General features: G+C 38.6%; 1 protein-coding gene across 1 annotated transcript in view; it reads right to left on the bottom strand.

The window, feature by feature from the left end:
* Window positions 1-20,599, bottom strand: part of DNER (delta/notch like EGF repeat containing) — a 369,484-nt gene that overhangs the window by 20,406 nt on the left and 328,479 nt on the right. Inside the window, exon 11 of the mRNA XM_032277988.1 lies at window positions 3,818-3,949. Coding sequence (XP_032133879.1) covers window positions 3,818-3,949 — 132 coding nt within the window. The remainder of the gene's footprint in view (window positions 1-3,817; window positions 3,950-20,599) is intronic.

Genomic DNA, 20,599 nt, shown 5'->3' with positions numbered 1-20,599 from the left:
AGGAGAGATATTAATTAGTTTCATTTTTTAAACATGTTGGTTTACATTAAAATGAGAACCAAAGAAGCCAACCTATTTGTATAATGAGAACTGCCCGTATACTATAATCATTTGATAAGTTTCTTTAAACATGATTAAATTCCATCTATTGCTAAAGGAAGAGGCCCAAGACATCCATCTATAGTTCATCTGTAGCCCCAGGAAGAGTTACATTCCCTTTCCCTGGTTGTCTAGCGGTGGCTGTGCAAAGCCTTACAGCGGCTCATCACATATTCAAAACTGCCCTCAGATTACAAGCTCCCAAAGGCAGGCGATGTTTCAGTAACCTTTACATCCCAGAACTACGCTCAATGCCTGACAATAAAGAGCCACCGATTCCTGACTGAATGCATAAATCTAAGATAGCCTATTTGCCTATTTCTCAACTGCAAAATATCATTAATTTAATAGTTTAACTGCCTTTAACCATAGATTCAACTGTTTAATATACAAAACTGGCCAACTGTCAGTCAGTGAGGTTAACTAGAACTCTAACTTTGTAAAGCTTACACAGATAAAGCAAAACACATCCACACTGCCGTGTAAAGATTTATAGAATTTTTTTATTTTTAGGCCTTGATTTTAGGAAGGCATGTTTTCCATTTTTTATAATTCGAAAAAAAAAATTGTGATCAGTCCAAAAGTGGTAAAATGCCAGAACTGTAAGGTGATAGATCTGTGTTGTTTTAAGTCACTCAATTCGTGGTAATTTGCTATAGTGGCAATAGGAGACTAATACAGATGGTCAGGGAAGGCACCTTTGGACTGAGACCTGAATGAGAAGAAGGCACCTGTGCTAAGATCTGAAGGAAGAGAACTCCAGGCATAGGGAACAGCACGGGCAAAGGTCCTGAAGGCAGGGATGACATTGACCTGCTCAAGGAAGGGAAAGCAGGACACTGGCTACAGCAGAGGGAGCAAGGAAGAGAGACAAGCAATGTGGCCTCTGAAGGCAGTGATCAGGTTAATAGAAGACTCCTTCACTTCCTTGGATGACTCGGCAGCCCTCCAGCACCATGTAGCTATGTGGGCCATGGTTCTCTGTGGACGCCTGAACTTTCCTGTTTAGATCTACCAACCAGACTCTGTGATACCCAGGCATCCACCTCTTGGTTTCTGAAAATCATAGATGCTCAGAGTTAGAAAGAGACCTCAGAGTCTGTGGTTTCCATGGCTCATGTAGGACTAGAGGCCTCTTATAGCTTCCCTGCCCCACCAACTGTACAAACTCTGCGTCCACTCCTGATCCTAGGATTCATTCCATTGATTCAGAGCCAGCTCTCTAGACGCCAGCCACTGGCTTCAGCTTTGTGTCACCTGCAAACTTCATACACATGATCTCCTTTCATGGTGATCTCAGCTCATGGTAAAGAAATATCCAATGCTGGGACCTGGCAGAGCCTAATCTGTAATGAAATTTAGTTTTAATTCCTTTGGCTCCATAGAGAAATATAAATGAGATCATCAAATGGAAAATGATAGAGTGAGTGAACAAAGAGTCCAGGTGTGTACTCAGATGTGTAATGGGCCCTATCACACCCAGCCACTCAGAATAGCCACTGTCCTGGGCTGTAGGCAGCATCTAAAAAGATAATTGCTGAAGTTAATCCTCCCTGGGAGTAGCCCATAGCTTAAGAGCTACAGTAGTACAGAAAAAATAAAAGAAAGAATAACCAGCATTTTTTAGTGTCTACTGAACAGCAGAAATCTGCACATTTGCCTCATTTAATCCTCGCAGCAATCTGCACGGGAAGCCTTCCTATAACCAAGTGAGAAAGATGAGGCTTCCAGCGGTAAATTTGTTTATCCAGGTTACAGAATATGATGGAGCTTGAACTTTGCTCCTTTTTTTTATTCCATATTTTGCCTACATTATCATCACCAGAAGAAGTAAACTTTAGGTTTTTTACAAAGACAGGATCTCACCTCAAAATTTCTTGATGATATCCTGTGTGTTCCTGACTTTTCATCTATACTCTCCTATATATTTATTTTCATCAATCCCATTTTAAAGCTATAAATAGATATTACTCTGCCCTACGGCATCAAATGTGTCAATTTGTCCTACTAAACTTCAGAATGAAAACTGGTCCCATTTTGTGGAAAAGTAAACTGAGGCTTAGCACACAGTCATAACAATGAGTGGCTTGGCCAGAATGAGAGCCAAGGTCCTGTTAACCCAAGTCTGGAATCCTTTCTACCAGCAGATTCCACCAGACTGGACTTAAGATCCTACAACAAACTGCAGTCCCTACAATTTTATCATTGAAACCCTCTTCAGTCCTTTGTCTCTCTCTTCAGCAAGGGAGTATTTCTCACCCATCTTTAGCAAGGAAAGTTAATTCTAAGCCTGTATGGGAGCATTTGAGAATGCTAAGGGGGAGCCCTATAATAATTACACACTTCATACTTTGGCTGCATGAACCAAGAGGAAAAACACTAAGTGAGCAGGTAAGAGGCTAAATCATATCCTCAGCCTCTTATCAAGTTGGTCAAATTGATGTTGGAGAATGTGGTCAAGCTGGTCAAGTTGATGTCAGAGAATGTGGTCCATATTTGGACAAGAGATTTCCTAATACTGGCCACCTCCATGTCAGACATGCACTGAGAATGAGATGACCCTATGCAGCCAGAGGCAGCGAGGGCCACCAGTGAGGGTCTGGTCTTGTGACACAGAGTGAAGGAATAGAGACAGCAGACAGATCAGGCCAAGACAGCATGCTTAGCTTTCTTCGGCTATGAAAGTTCAAACTGCCCCAGCTAATTTAAAGAAAAAGAAAATATCTTTCAAAGTGGAATCTTTAACAGTTCCAAAACAATTGAAAACTTGATTCTGGCTGGGCACAGTGGCTCATGCCTGTAATCTGTATGTAATGACACAGAGCTGCAATCCAAGGCGGGCAGATCACAAGGTCAAGAGATCGAGAACATTCTGGCCAACATGGTGAAACACCATCTTTACTAAAAATACAAAAATTAGCTAAGTGTGGTGGCGCGTGCCTGTAGTCCCAGCTACTCGGGAGGCTGAGGTAGGAGAATCGCTTGAATCTGGGGGTTGCAGTGAGCCAAGATTGTGCCACAGCACTCCAGCATGGTGACAGAGAGAGACTCAGTCTCAAAATAAATAAATAAAAATAACAAATAAAAACTCGATTCCACATCATTTCTCATTTTCACTTCAATCCTAGTAGATACATTGTTTTTATGTATAAAATCTTGATTATGACATTTATCAAACTTCTGTTAGTTCACCCTAAGAGATTCCTCAGCTGTAAGCAGCCCAAAACGTTTTTCAGCTTTTCTTTTAAGCTTGTCTTGACTGGACTTTTCCCCAGGCAATAGATGGAACTTAATACATTTGAAGACACTTGAACACATAAATAAAAAGGGAATTTATATTCTCTGTGTTTCGTAATTTTCAACACAAAGACTATTTTTTTAATATGATTCTAATGCTTTTCTGTTCAGCACATTTTTGGCTGCATGAGTAGCAGTGAACTCTGGATGACATCTAAAAATTCTCATCCTGGGGAAAGGCTGGCTTCAGACTCAGGAAGGAGCGGGGGCGGCAGAATGCAGGGGGCACACGTGCTAAACCAGGTTTTGAGCACCAAACTGGGGCAGGAGGAGCTCTGGTTGTCCCTCTGGGACTCACTGCCTCATCTGTCAGTGACATGGGAGCTCTCTGGTCACAATCGGCATCTTCTTGCTGAAGGAAAATGCTTAAGTAACAGCTATAAATGTTAAATAACAGTGGATGAGCTGCAGAAATACTTACGGATCTCACAGTTTGCTCCCACCCAACCATGTGGGCAGTGGCAAGTATAACCATTGGGCTGGTCCAGGCAGCTCCCAGCATGGTGGCAGGGGTTACTGTCACATTCATTTATGTCAATGTCGCACTCTTCCCCTAGGGAGATAAGAAAAAGCAGTGGTGAAACCGCTGCACCCATGGCTTCTGTCATTTTTCTGGCCAAAAAATAAAGATCCAAGGCTACGGGTCATGGCCTCTAGCAACAGAGCCCAACCTGCTGTTTGTACAAAGTACAGAACTCTCAGAAAATTCCAGACAAGGAATCTTCTTCAGTAAAATGAAAAATGAAAAAATATATACATAGCACTAGTAAAAAGAATCTTTCCTTTAGTCTATTTAACTAGTTAGCTTCATTTAGCTAGTTAAGTGAGGTTGATTCCCATGTCTGAATAAATCTTTTCAGGTTGATGAGAAAAAGTGAAGCTTGGGTCTTGATTTTATTAAAGAAATCTATCTTATTTTGGATTTCACCAGCTGAATATCATTATTTATTTTTCTGGAACTCCAGAAAGCTGAAAACTCACAGTTTATGATTATTCTGTAGCCAAGGATTTGAGTGTGTGAGGCTGGACATTTGACTCATATCTGGATATTTCTAGGACATAGCTGTGCACCCAGCCTGAGACAATTGGGAGAGGTTACTTTACGTTCCAAATCCCTGGATGTGATTCTGCTTGAAGTGGGGGGACCTGACATGCTCAGGAAGAGCATCAGGCCCACCTAAGGAGAGAAGCTATGAACTCAGGAGTTAGTCTAAATCTGACCTAATATTTTCTGAGAAATGGTAGCCCCAGGGAAGCTGACTGTCATTCTCCCATAAGTAAGAATGTGACCTTCAGCTCCTGACCCTGGCTAGACCCAACTTTTCAGGACACCTTTGCGTGCTTCAGAGAGAACCTGATAGAAACGACAAACAAGGATCCAGAGCTGATGTCACAGTGATTCAAACAGCACCTTAGAAAAAGCCATCTTCAAGTGATTTTAAAGCTATCATTATGAGTCAAGACAAAATGCGTATACTTCTTGAATTTAAAGGCATCTGATCAAAGCTGAAGAGAAGTGGATATTTCAAATTGAGGCACTCTCTCAAAAGTTTGAAAACGAGAAAAAGAAATTTTTGAAATAAGCCCTCCTTTGCTTAGATAAATGCAGACAGTGATGAGAAAACAAAACTCCTAGCATTGCTATGGTCATGGACTAAAGCATATGAGCAAAATCAGATATTTTGTCCATTTTCAAAAGGCAATGTTTCAGCATACACTCAGGTGATTACTTCTGGGCTCACTTAATTAGCATTAAATTGCTTTTCTATCTGGTATTTGTTCACTTCGTGTTTATGAAACCAGTTTATGTCACTCAGACCATTTTAGAGAAGGAACCTCACACTAAAATATTCCATGTCTGTTTTATTTCACACTGTTTCTATACCTGGCATCTTACTGTTTTATTTTTAAATAAAATCTGTTGAATGAAACATTTACAACTTCTAGGTCCTACTCGGTTGATTATAATTCACGTATAACATATACGTGAATTTGATTCCTGCACTAAATATAGTCACTTACATCAATAGAAAAAAACATGAGATTGATTGCCTATTTCAAAGGTTGTCTTTCTATTAATGGAGCAATCACTCTTAGTGGAAATAGGCATAGATTAAACTATTACAAACAACATTACATGGTATTCTCGATGAAGCGACATATAACCAAGAACATGCTGAGAAATGTTAAAAGGGTAAAATCAAAGACCTCGACAAGTATCTACGTCAGTACTACTTTCCAACCATTTAGGAAGATAAGAGTAGTTAGAGATATTTATGAAAAAAATAGCTTTCTTTAGCTGGCAATCTGAACACTGCAAATTCTGAAATGAGATGCCTTGTTCCCTTTAAAAGAATCGCTACAGAAACAGCCTCACATTTCCCTACTGCTATGGTCTGTAAAACTCAAAAGCCCCACTCTGCTTCATGAAGTCCAATGTCAATGACGTATGCTTTTAACTTCCTAAACAGTACAGTCTCAGGGCTATCGGCTCAGTCCATCCAGGCCTGCTCCAGTCCAGAGCTTCTCCAAAGAGGCAAATGCCACAATCAGGGGCCAGGGCAACCCTGTGCATGTATTACATCTCAGATCACTAAGGGGCTCTAACATAGTCAGGAGAAGGCCAGGGTCCCTAGAATTGTCTGTTCTTGGGACTCACTAGGTTGGAAAGATTTGGTAAGAATGGAGATGGCAAGGAAAAAAATAGGATGAACTCTTTCTGTAGACATTTATTCAATACAGTATCTAAAATCCAACTACAGCCAAACCTATCCCGTTCTGGTTTTTATCGCCATAATGTTCTTAGAGTTACACTGGGGATTAAATGATGCAAATTAATAAAATCAACCCCATGCCAGTCAGGGGCCAATTCGCTGGCAGCTATTTCTGCAACATTTGTGCTCTGGCAGAACTCTGGAGTGATGCACAGTTCTCAGATATCTTTGGGTTTATTCTAATGGCCTCTTTTATAGAGGAAAACTCCTATGCATCTAGTTGAATCAGTTATTCCTCAACTGGCTCTCAGTCTGAGGACTTCGCTATGCTCTATGACAACTGGCAACAGGAATATGAGGTGACTCAAATGATGGAATCTCTCAAGGGAATTTTCAACCAGAAGACACCCGAGGATGACTGTTTTCCTCTGCCTTACAATGATCATGCCTTTTGCTATTGATCTTATGCAAAGTGTTTGAAGATGCACTATGAATTATAGAAAATAAGTTTGGCTTCATTTATGTTTCCCCATATTAACAGCATTATGTTTTCATATGCATTTCAACCACAATATTCCATTCTCAATCAATATTCATTTTAACTTACTTTATTAGAAGAGTTCATAGTATACAGTGTTATCTTTCTTTACTCATAGTTATCTGATAAATCTTTAAGCTTTGGCTGCCCTAAGCCAACTGATTTTTGAGTTGGCTCACTGGCTGTTTTTAAATTTGAGTTAGAAAAAAAAACAATTATTCTTAAATCACTGTTGTTCTTGAATAATATCTATGAAGAAAATACAAAATAAAATTTCTACTTGACTAAGGCTAACAATCAAGGTCTGAACTTTAAATCTTTTATAATGATTTTTTCTTTTCTTTTTCTTTTTTTGAAACAAAGTCTCACTCTGTCACCCAGGCTTGAGTGCAGTGGCACAATCTCAGCTCATTGCAACCTCTGCCTCCCAGGTTCAAGCACTTCTCCTGCCTCAGTCTTCCTAGTAGTTGGGATAACAGGCATGTGCCACCATGCCCAGCTAATTTTGGATATTTTTAGTAGAGACAGGGTTTTACCATGTTGTCCAAGCTGGTCTTGAACTCCTGACCTCAGGTGATCTGCCCACCTCGGCCTCCCAAAGAGCTAGGATTTGGCCACCGTGCCCAGCCAAATTTTTTTTCAATGTACTACTTTCTATGAGGCAATAGGTATGTGCAGTGGGCATCATACATTTGAAGCATACTGATTCTGCTTGCTTTCCTTGGGTAAATTAGGAGATACAAAAAGACAAAACAATCCAAAGTCACCACCGTTAGTGAATCTTTGGGTTAACAGAGTCCAAACTAAAAGATATTGATGACAATTACTATAATCATAATATCTAGTATTAAATATATACCTCCTATGTGCCAGGCACTGAATGGGTACTTGAATGATAACTCTTTCATACTTCACTAAGATTTTATTCAAGATGAAGTGAGTTTTAAAAATTATTTAAATCTTTTTCTATCATGATGGAATAACTGGAAGCTATCTTGTCTTCCCACTGTAAACAACTAGACAACTAGATGAAATAGCTGGAAAAAAAAAAAAAAACCACTATGAAGACATTGGACAATAGGAAGTCCATGATTGTAATTGCTGCAAGAAGGGAAATAAAACAGCTGAGCACCACAATTATCCTGGCTTTCTTCCTGGAATTAATTTAGAACATAGTGGTTTCACTGACTTCAGAAGACAAAGATCAGAGTACATGGAGGCCAATAGCTTTAATTTGTAGGAAAGACTACAACAGAAGACAGAACCACACAGAAAATGGGCACCAGAAATCGCTGCATCCCTTGAGCTGTTGCTGAAGAGTGTGTGTGTGTGTGTGTAAGTTGAGGCTTGACAAACAAAAGGACAGATGAACAGTTCCCAAACTCACAGGGGACTAAGGAATATTCAGATTTGCACAGCTAGAGTGGAACTATTTCATCAATTACCCAGTACATTCAGTGAAGCCACAAAAGATCACATCGTACTAGTGGGGCAAAACTGTCCCTAGAGTAAGGCTACTCTACATTCACCTCCCCAAAATGTAAAACAAACCTTGAAAGAATTAATTAGGTGAGCAAGTTACTTACCTGACACAAAAAAAAATCCATTACTTTTTTTAAACAGACAATAAAATTCAATCATTCAACAACTTAATCCACAATGACTATCATTCAAACAAAAATTATCAGACATGCAACAAAGCAGGATCATGTGACCCATAACTGCATGAAAAACAGCCAAAAGACATAGATTCATAAATAACAGATGGGAGCTAGCAGACAAGAAATTTGTTCAAAATGTAAAATAAAATATAAAAAACAATGAACAGAATCATGAAAAATAAAAAACAAGCCCAATGGAACTTTTAGATATGAAAAATACAATGATCTGAAATTGTTTTTAGAACTCAATGATCTTAATAGTAGATTAGTGGCTCACACCTGTAATCCCAGCAATTTGAGAGGCTAAGGTGGGCTGATCCCCTGAGGTCAGGAGTTTGAGACCAGCCTGGGCAACATAGCAAAACCCTGACTCTACTAAAAATACAGATATTAGCAGAATGTGGTGACACATGCCTGTAGCCCCAGCTACTCAGGAGGCTGAGGCAAGAGAATCACTTGAACCAGGGAGGCAGAGGTTGCAGTGAGCCAAGATCATGCCACTGCAATCCAGCCTCGGCTACAGGGTGAGACTCCATCTCAAAAACAAACAAACAAAAGGTAGATTAGACACTGCAGAAGAAAATATTAGTAAAGTTGAAAACAGAAGAAAAAAGTCTGACAAACTGAAACTCAGAAAGAAAAAAGACTTTTAAAAAAAACTAAACAGAGACTCTGACCTATTGGACAATTTTAAACAGTCTAACAGATGTACTCAGAATTCTAGAGAACGGATATGAGGACAAAATATATGTTTAATAAATTAATGGCTAAAAATTTCCAAGTTTGATAAAAACTATAACCACAGATTCAAGACGTGCAACTAACCACAAACAGGATAAATACCAAGAACCTCCCCCCACAACACACACACACACACACACACCACAGTGCAGAAGCCAAAGCTACTGCATTTTGGATGCGGATCTACCATGTTGGCTTCCGATTAACCCCAGTTCCAGGACCACCTCTAAGGATTCCAGTTTGTGTACTATTCCTTGTGCAAAAACAGATAGCATAAATCCTGCCCTTCAATCAAAACAACCTTGATGTTATCGTACTTTGACCGTCCTGCACATCAGAAGGGATGTCCTGCACATCAACTCTGATTAAGTTGTTGAGTGATTGAATTTTACTGTCTTTAAAAAAAAAAATGGACTTTTTGTGGGTCAGGTAAGTAACTTGCTGACCTAATTAATTCATTTCAAGGTTTGTTTTACCTCCCCTGTGGTTTATAAGCACTGGGTCCCAAGTGTAATGGTGTTGGTTTGGGGATCCACCATCTTGTTTCCCCACTGCCCAAGACACAGAGAGCCTTCTCTTTGTAAGTTCTTATTAAACATTTCTTTTTGATAAAACCTGTTATGTCAGCTTCTTTATTCAGCCTTTCAGCTTCCTCAGACTTTGGGGGCAGGTTTGCAGAGGCCTGCCCACGATGGAACAAATGGTGAGACAGGCCAGGAGCTGAGAGCCCAAGAAGCGGGCAAAGGGAATGAAGCGTCCATGTGGGAAATCCCAGGTGGCAGCCACTTCTATGTGGAGTGGTATGGCTCACCTTTTAGATGCTTGTGTGTGGGTACAGGGACACCCCAAAAATGCCAGCGTGTTTAGAGTGACTATGAAGTGAGGGCCATCTGTCGCACTATAGTAGGGAAGGATGATGAGTAGCCCCTGCTCTAATGTGATCACTTCTGCAGCCATTGAGGACAGGACCCCAGCTAGCAGCAAAAGCAAAGTAACATGGGTTGAGGAGGAATTAAAATCAGAAAAGATTTTTTAAAGAGCTCTATTGTCAAACACACATCTGCATTGTTTTCAGGCCTCTGTTCTCTCTCCGTAAAACTTCTCAGTGAAATGAATTCTATTTTCTCCATTTACATCTGTCTGTCCCTCCTTCCTCTTGCCACTCTCGAACCTACATGAGGGATATACAAAAAGGAATTTCTGACAGTCTGGTATCCCTTGGGGACAGAAAAGAGGCACCAAATACTCCTCTTTGGGGGAGGTACCTCTGTTCTTCTTTATGGAACCCTGTAGGAATTAGAAAAGTTCCTCTTTAAAGTTTCCTTTCTTGTTAAAGAATAAACTTGTTAATAACTGTCTGTTAAGCCCTATTCTATGTAAGCTGTTAGACATGCCATACTTACAGGCATTTAGTATAGTCTATGTCTTTGTACTTTAACCAAGATATCTGTGCTGGAAGTATTCACAGGCATGTCCCAGCTTGCAGCCTATGCCCCTTACCTGTTTTAAAAAGTTTTAAGTTATTAGCCAGTCGGGTTTTAGTTTAGATTGTGAGGTCTGGCTCCAACCAACGGAGATCAGACACAGCAGTAAGGACAACCCCAAATGTGTTTTCTTTTGTTCGTTGTACTCTTGTGGCAAGATGGCTAGCAAGGAAAAGTAAAAGTTGGTTGCTGAGAGATCTGTGGTCTCAGTGCTGTTTTTTCTTTGCAACAGCAAGCATCTATTTCCAACAAATTCCAAGAGTTATAAGCAGACAAATTCTTCTTGGGTCTAAAATGCTACTCTCTTCTGTATTGTGTTACCTGATCTGTTTGGCTTTTGGTGGTCCCAGAGATTACTTTATACCATGAGAGGACTTACCTGTGCCGTATGTAATAACTGGCAGTTGCAAGTGATGCAGTCTTAGAGGTGGTTGATGGCACTTGGCAGGAAATGATTATTACTACAAAAGGATACTCATTTCTTTGGGCATTTGGATAAGAAAAGTGTGGTTTGGGTACCTAGAGACTATAGAAACGTGGCCTACTGTGGGATAAGACACCCATGGGGGATGGGCTGATTGCAGAGTGGGTTAATTGGTGTTGAGTTGCCCACCAGCCTCAGGGGAAGGTCCTTGTAGTGAGGTACACTGTGGAAGCATTGTACTGTCCAATCCTGTGGTGTTTCCCTCTTTTGGGAGATCCAGGATTCAGTGTAAAATGGGATCCTTGGTTTTGAGGTATCTAAAGTTCTGCCTTTTTGCTGTACCTGCTCAAGTGTTTAGCCCCACAAACTGCATGCTTTAAAGGGCTCCACCCTGGGCCTGGTGCAGTGGCTCATGCCTGTAATCCCAGCACTTTGGGAGGCCAAAGCAGGCAGATCACCCGAGGCCAACATGGTGAAACCCCATCTCTACTAAAAATACAAAAAATTAGCAGGGCATGGTTAGATATGCCTGTAATCCCAGCTACTTGGGTGGCTGAGGTGGGAGAATTGCTTGAACCAGGGAGGTGGAGGTTGCAGTGAGCAGAGATGGCACCATTGCTCTCCAGCCTGAGCAAAAGAGCAAGACAATGTCTTAAAAAAAAAGTAATACATTTTTAAAAAAGAGTTCCACCCTAAAGCCAATAATCTAATTAAGAAAGAAACTGAGTGGAAAAGAAGACACTTTTTCCCGGCAATCTTGTTTTCAGATAACAATGGCAGTCTAAGTTCTCTGTTTTGAGATGTAAATTTCCTCCCTTGTTTCCCCTAAGAGTCATATATTTGGAAATGATTGACAGTCTAAAGGGGAGAAAGAAACTGAAAACTGGCAAATGAAAAATCTTATAAATCTATAAAATCTGCTGCTGTGTGTCTGTATGTCTATATGTTGATATGTGTCATGTGTATGTGATATATCCCCATCAAAATATATAAAAGAGCTCTAATTAATTGGCTTAAAGAAAAGTAAGTGCTTCGGTCAAATATTTTATCAGGAAGATAGACACCAACTCAAATGCCTTTTAGTTTATATGACTTTAGTAATATTTGATAAAGCTAGTTTCAAGATTTTTTTCAGTATTTTAAGAGTTAAAGAAAGAGTTAAAATACTAGTTAATATGGAAGAATACTATCTTCTAGTTTAGAGGCTAAAGTTTGTTTCAAAGTGCAGGAAAAAAATAATATAGGTATAACTAAGTGGACAGAAACAGAAAGAATAAAAGAGTGGAAAATGAGGAATTTTTGATTCCACAGTGGTCACGTGGTCACCACCCATGGTATGGAGCCCAGCTGTGCTATACTCAGTTGCTAAAGGTAAAAGTTATCAGTGAAACTTAGGAATTTAACTCCTGGGGAGGTGGTTGACTGGATGCATAAGAAAATGCAAACTAATAAGGAAAAAGTGAAATATTCAATCCCTTGGTAATTGTGATCTACAATAGCTAAAATAAAAGTAAAAGAGAGTGATGGTTGGGTTTTGAGGCTGAACCAAGATCAGATGTGGGTGTGTCTGAGCATTGGTCACCAGCCTCAAAACAACCTACAGAGGGGAAAATTATGCTAGGGCAAAAAAAAGTACCTCTGAGACTCTGGTTACCAAGAAGGTAGTCAATGTGAGGGAAGAGCAAAACCAAGTAACTACTGAAATCGGAGGGTCTAGTGTGAAGGAATTGTGCCATTTTGTAGGTAGGTATCATTAGTTCCTCAGACTTTGGGGGTGGGTTTGCATAGACCTGCCCACCATGGAACAAACAGGAATATCACAATCAATTTGCTAAAACATGATAGTAAAGGAAAACTCCTAAAAACAGCCAGAGTAAGGTTCTGCTTTTGGAAAGACGGAGCAGATATATTTTCCCTATCCTTCCCACAAAGTACAAGTAAAAACCCTAGACATTGTACATAAAATAAACATAAGAAAATTCCAAGAAGTTGAGAGAAAGAGACAAACTGGAGAGTAATCTCAGGACCCAAGAAACAACATCATGGTGAGCTCTCTGAGTTCTGGTCTCACATATTCCAGATTAGGTGCTGGAGAAGGCAGCAACCCAGGAATGTCAAAAGATGCAGAAAACAAAAATCCCACGAAAGCCTGTTCTCTATAACCAAAGAACCAAGACAGAGGCAGTCTAGCAAGACAAAAAATTTATAGATAATAACTGCTCCACTCCAGTCAAACATTACAAAATAAACTGCAAGTCCCCTTACCCATGCCACCACAGGCCACGTAAAGAGCATGAACTTCCACCCTCCAAAGCACCTCAACCACCCAAGAATAACAGGATGCACAATCTTTTCAAGGACCCACAAAATATATGCCAATATAAACCATATTCTGGGCTATGAAACAACCTTAGCAAATTTAGGAGAGTTGAGATCATAGAGTGTTCTCTGACAATAATTAAATCAAGCCAGTTATCTATAATAAAAAGTAACAGGAAAACCTCAAAACACTTGAAAAATAAACAACATACTTATAAGTAATCCATAAATTGAAAAAGCAATCTAAGAGGACATTAAAAATAAACATTACATTGGCTAAAAATGAAAATACAACATAAACTTTGTGAGATATAGCCAAAGCAGTGCTGAGAGGGAAATTTATAGCACTAAAATGCATGCATTAGCTGTGAGAAAAAGCCTCAAGTCAATACTCTAAGATCTCACCCAAAGAACCTAGAAAGAAAGAACAAAAGCAAATTCAGCCCAGAGTAAAAAGAAGGAAGAAAGAAATAGATGTAAGAGAAAAAATCTGTGAAATTGAAAACAGAAAAACAATAGAGAAAATGAATGCAACAAAAAGCTATTTGTTAAAAAGATTAACAAAATTGATAAAACTCTAGCAAGATTGACAAAGGAAAAAAAAGAAAGATACAAATTAACAATATCATAAGTAAAGCAGAAAATATCACTAAAGACTGCAGATGTCAAAAGGATAATATAGAAATACTATATTACAACTCCACGGTAAATTTAACAACTTAGAAAAAATGCACTACTTCCTCAAAAAAAAAAAATCACAACTGATCAAATATAAAACAGATGATTTAAATACTTTTATAACTATTAAGAAAATTGAATATATAACTTTAAAACTCCCAAAAAAGAAATCTCAGGTCCAGATGCTTTCACTGGTAAATTCTATCTACTATTTAAAGAAGAATTAATGGCAATTTGATACAATCACTTGCAGAAAGCAGAATACAAAAGGACATGTCCCAGCTTATTTCAAGAAGCTAGTTTTGCTTCAATGCCAAAACTAGACAAATACATAATAATTTTTTAAAAACAGAAAAAAACTATTTTGTACTCATATTTATGAAAAATACTTGTGTCTCACAAAACACACAATAGTTTTCTTTCTTTTTTAAAACAACAAATACTTGTTTCTCATGAATATAGATACAAAAATTCTTAACAAAATATTAGAAAATAGAATTTAGCAAAATATTATATAAAATGAGTTATACACTATGACAAGGTGGTATATTCCAGGCATGCAAGACTGATTTAATATTTGAAAATCAACTAAGCTAAAGAAAAAATCACACACGATCATGTAAATCCATAGAGAAAAAGAATTTGACAAAATTTAATACCCATTTATGGTTAAAGTTATCAGCAAACTAGGAAGAGAGACAAAGTTCCTCAATTTGATAAAGAGCATCTAAAAAACACTACAGCTGACATTATCTTAATGGTGAAAGACTGAATGCTTTTTCTCTAATATTTAAAACAAAGCAAAGATGTCTGCTCTTACTGAACCTAGTGTTAGAAGTTCTGGCAAATGAGACAAGACAAAATGTAAAATTTATAACTCTCAGAAAGGAAGAAATAAAACTCGCTCTTTTCACATAGCATAATTATTTGTGTAGAAAATCCCAAGAAATCTACAAAACAAAAACTCCTAAAACTAGTAAATTCAGCAAAGTCACAGGATACAATTTAAATATACAAAAATCCATTATATTTCCATATACTAGCAATGAACATATAGATACCAACTACAATTCTATTTACAATCACTAAAAATGCACACACACACACACACACACACACACACACATATGCATAGACACATACATATTTGGATATATATGTACAGGGAAAAAAGTTGATGAAAGAAATCAAAAAAGATCTAAATAAGTGAAGAGTCATACTGTGTTCATGAATTGGAAGACTCCAAATAGTAAAGATATTGATTCTTCCCCAAATTGATATACTAGTTTAATGCCATTCCTTAGCAAAATCTTTTGTAGGTATAGACAAGATTCTTGTAAAGTTTATATGGAAAGGCTAAGGAACTAGAATAGTTATAACACTTCGGGAGAAAAAACAAAGTGGTAGGAATTATTCTGCCCAATTTCAATAGCTGGTATGAAACTACAGCTGTTATTATATAATAAAGGCTGAGAAATCAACACATAAATCAAAAAAAAAATGAACTCAAAATAGACCATACAATATGGCCAAGTGATTTTTAACAAAAGTTCAAAAGCAATTCGATGAAGAAAAGATAGCCTTTTCAGCTAATGATGCTTTAAAAAATTATACTTACATAAGCAAATATAAATAAAAGAACCTCCTCTATTTGGAAAATCTCAGGAAAGAATGCAAATTGTGAGAAAAGATTCTAACTATATTACTAATGTATGCAACAACCTCACTAAAGGGTCTGGGGAGGAGCTGACCTAAATAAATTCGGAAATGAGTTGCATTGATAAGACTAAATGCAAACTAAATGATACATAAACGGTATACTCTAATTTATAAAGTTGTTTCTCACAAGGATATAAGTTAACAATTCTGATACTGCTATACATGGATATTGGAATTGAGCAATTAAGTAAATAAATGATGGATGATGACAGCCAGTGTTTGGTTGTTGGTGTGAAGAGTTTACAAATAAGCAAGGGGAGAAGGCTAGAACCATTCATGCTGTCATAAACTAGAGTTGGAGACATCATTGTGTTTAGCTTAATATAGATATAGATGACTACATAATACAATATTTATGGATAAGCACATATCCATGGGGTAGTATACACATGTACTTCCTCGCTCTGTCAGCTGAGAGGACAAAAAAGCAATGATATACCAGCAGAAACAAGCACAGCTTAGTGCCCAAATCTTGGTTTTAATACTATTCTCCAATTAAAAAACCAGAGATCCTTGGAGAAATGAATGATTCTAGAACTGGAGCAGGAAATACAGAAGATGAAGCTGAATCATTTTGCAGTGCCAGAACTATATAAGTTTATAAACAAAACACTATCCACAAAATAAAAAACAACAAAAAAAATTAACCACATTGATGGGGATGTACCAAAGAGGCACAGGAGACAACTGAAAGAACTCCCATTGGCCAAAGCTGGAACATTTTGGGCAGAAAAATAAATTTTAAAAGTATTGGATTATAAGCTAATGTATAAAATAAATATCCATAAACACATTGATATAAATCAATGATTGAATAAATACACAAATGGAGGAGAACAAACAAATCTTTCATCCAGAAGAATTCCAAATAATTCATACAGCTACTTTACCCCCAAAGAGCAAGAGCATAACTCCCCTCTTGATGAGTGTCAACTACACAACACTGACTTTGGAAGGAAGTCTCTTCCTTCCAAATATTTAAGTATGGGAAAGAGGAGAAAGAGTAACATTATAGTAGAGAAACCTGACAAACACTACCGCAGCTAAGTGATCAATATCAATGTCAGTGATCATAAATCTCATCGACAGTATGTGGCCTTGATGTGATGTGATAGGATTAGAAAATGGACAAAAGACAGGAAGAAACATTTCATCAGAGGATATACAGATATCAAATAAGCACATGAAAAGATGTTCAACATCATTTATTATTAGGGAAATTCAAATTGAAACCACACTGAGCTATCATTTTACCCCTATCAGAATGGCCCAGATAAAAAATAATGACAACACCAAATGCTGGCAAGGATGTAGAGAAACTGAATCACTCATACATTGTTGGTGGGAATAAAAAATGCATAAGCCACTCTGGAAACACTCTGGCTATTTTTGTAAAACTAAGCATGCAACTACCATATGACCCAGCAATTTAATTTCTGGGCAATTATCCCAGAAAAATGAAAATTTATGTTCACATATAAACCTATATATGATGGTTTATACCACCTTTTTAAATAATAGCTCAAAACTGAAAACAATCCAGATTCCTTTCAACAGGGGACTGGTTAAACAAACTCTGGGCCATCCATACTTTGGAATACTGCTCAGCAATAAAAAGGGAGAAACTATTGACCCAAAATAACCTGGATGAATCTCCAAAGAATCATGCTGAGTGAAAATAAAATCAATCTCAAAAGACTACACACTAAATGATTCCATTTATTCGATATTCTTGAAATTACAAAATTATAAAAATAATATAATGAAATAATAAAAATTTCATAACCAGTATCCCAGTTATGAAATTGTACTGCAGTTTTATAATATGTTATCATTGGAGGAAACTGGATGAAGGTTACAGTGGATCTCTCTCCATTATTACTTGCAACTGCAGGTAAAGTTTCAATAATCTCAAAATTAAAATTTTGAAAAACTAGCCAGAGAAAAATAGACCCATATATAATCAACTGTTTTCTAACAAATGTGGCAATGAAATCCAATGGGGAAAAGACTGTATTTTCAATAAGATGCTAGACTAACTGGATATTTACATAGGAAAAATATTTTCCATCCTTAAGTCATACCATACACAAAAATTAACTCAAAACAGACTCTATATCTAAACTTAAAAGCAAACCTATTTTTGAAACATTTTAGAAGAAAACATTGGATAAAATTTCATCATCTTGAAGTAGATAAAGATTTCTTACAATACCAGAAAAGCACAAACCATAATAGAAAAACAAATCATAAATTAGACATTACCAAAATTGAAAACTTTACTCCAAAAACATACCATTAAAAAATGCATGGATGAGCCAAATGTGTATCTGACAAAGAACTTGTATCCAAAATATATAAAGAACTCTTCAAAATCAATAGTATGGCAAACAACCAAAATTTTTTTAAATAGGCAAATTATTTGAAAAGACAATTCACAAGTAAAGATACATTAAGAGCAAATAACCACATGAAAGATGCTCAGCATCAAATATATTCAAATGAAAATGTCAATGAAATTAAAGCACTGATGGTATTTTACCATAAAAATGAACTGGGAATTGTAACATTCTATTGTGAACTGAAAGACCAATATCAAAAAATAATTGAGTTGAAAGACAGAGAGAGGGCCTGGCATGGTGGCTCACACCTGTAATCCCAGCACTTTGGAAGGCCAAGGCGGGCAGATCACGAGGTCAGGAGATCGAGGCCGTTCTGGCCAACATGGTGAAACCTCCCCTCTACTAAAAGTACAAAAAGTAGCTGAGCATAGTGGCACATGACTGTAATCCCAGCTACTCGGGAGGCTGAGGCAGGAGAATTGCTTGATCCAGGGAGTCGGAGGTTGCGGTTAGCCAAGATGGCTCCATTGCACTCCAGCCTGGCAACAGAGCAAGACTTCCTCTTAAAAAAAAAAAAAAAAAAAACCACAGAGAGAGAAAGAGATATAGTAGTAACATTTCCACATTTCCACCTTTAATAATGCACAAGGATCTCCTGCTCTGGTGAGAAAGGAATGGGTTACTAGTGTACTTGTGCCCAGCTGTTCAAATGACAACATCAATGGGCTTGGAAGAATCTTTGGCTTCTCTGTTGAAGTACAGTAACCTCATGTACAGTCTATGGTTTCAAGTAAAAAAAATAAAGCAGGTTCTGGAGAATTCATGTCACATCAGAGCATTCTTTCCTTCCATCCCCTGGTCCTCAGCCAGATAATTCCAAGGGGGCAGAATTGCAAAGCTTTGGAGACAAAAGTGGGCACAAAGTAGGACAGTAACTGAAGGGTGAACGGGACCTAGGCCAGGATGGTGAGCGTTACGGAAAGAGCTGTGCAGAAGGAATGCAATGCTTGAAGAGCAGGGAGGCTCTCTGTTCAGTTGACTGGAGGAAGAGTATTTTCAACCAGAAGCCTAAGTTCAGCAAGAGAGGACAGAGTCCCCCACGTACCACACCCTAGACTTTACATGAAGGCCTAAGAAAGCCAGTCTAATATGGTAAATATGATATTGGACTGAGTATCTAATAATATAGCAATGATTTGCCTGATTCACTCATTCAGCCAAGCAGAGAGCTTATGAACACTCAGTAGCTGGCCAAGTGTAACTTCTGCTAAAACTCAGGTACAATGAAAGAGTATTTTATTCTAAGGTAGTTCAACCTCAAGAGCAGAAGCACCATACTCTTTGTATGGAAGCAGTTAATATTTTATCAGCCTCTCCTGTGGAACACTAGTTCTCAGGACACAACAGGTTCCCTTTAAGAAAAAAAAAGGTTTTATGATCAAATAGATTTGAAAGATAAAAACAAACGTGATTCTTTACTGTAAGCCCTCTGAGAACCTCCAGCACACAGACAACCTCTATGAATCTTCACATGGTATGTATCATGTCCCACATTTGTTTGGCCAGAGAAAACCTTTTTCCACAGAGCATCTCCTGGGACCAGTTTTCTGTTAAACACATTAACCACACAACCCCACAAATGACTTTAGGAACTATTTTATGGTCCTCTGTAGGCTGAAAACCTACCCAGGCTGAATAGAATAGACAACTTGTTTTCAAAAATCAGTTAGAGTGATGTTTGAACCTATTTCAGTGAGTCCCACTGCCCCTGAGATCTGGGTGAATCCCATGAAAAAAATGCCTTGTGGTGAGCTTGCTGCTGGGGTATATATGGGTGTGGTGGGGGTACAAGCAAGGAGGTGAGCAGCGGGGGGCTGAGAGGCAAGAGATGGAGGGAAGGGACCTAACTGAGAAGAGCCTGACATGGTATGTTCAGGTGGACAGCAGGCAGAGGGGCCCAGGACAAGGCTACAAAGGCTGGATGGGGCCAGACCACTCAGGTCTTAAAGATTATGTTGCCGGGCGCGGTGGCTCAAGCCTGTAATCCCAGCACTTTGGGAGGCCGAGGCGGGTGGATCACGAGGTCAAGAGATCGAGACCATCCTGGTCAACATGGTGAAACCCCGTCTCTACTAAAAATACAAAAAAATTAGCTGGGCATGGTGGTGCGTGCCTGTAATCCCAGCTACTCAGGAGGCTGAGGCAGGAGAATTGCCTGAATCCAGGAGGTGGAGGTTGCGGTGAGCCGAGATCGCGCCATTGCACTCCAGCCTGGGTAACAAGAGCGAGACTCCGTCTCAAAAAAAAAAAAAGATTATGTTAAGGAGGCCAGGCACTGTGGCTCATGCCTATAATCCCAGCACTTTGGGAGGCCAAGGTGGATGGATCACCTGAGTTCAGGAGTTCAAGACCATCCTAGCCAACATGGTGAAACCCTCTATGTACAAAAATTAGCTGGGCATGATGGTGGGTGCCTGTAATCCCAGCTCCTTGGGAGGCTGAGTCAGAAGAATCACTTGAACCCTGGAGATGGAGGTTGCAGTGAGCTAAGATCTTGCCACTGCACTCCAGCCTGGGTGACAG

This window comes from Sapajus apella, unplaced genomic scaffold (genome assembly GCF_009761245.1).
Source record: "Sapajus apella isolate SASKATOON/1434 unplaced genomic scaffold, GSC_monkey_1.0 scaffold10, whole genome shotgun sequence".
Classification (NCBI taxonomy): Eukaryota; Metazoa; Chordata; class Mammalia; order Primates; family Cebidae; genus Sapajus; species Sapajus apella.
The sequence above is the reverse complement of the archived record's forward strand: the minus strand, read 5'-3'. Positions and strand labels throughout refer to the sequence as shown.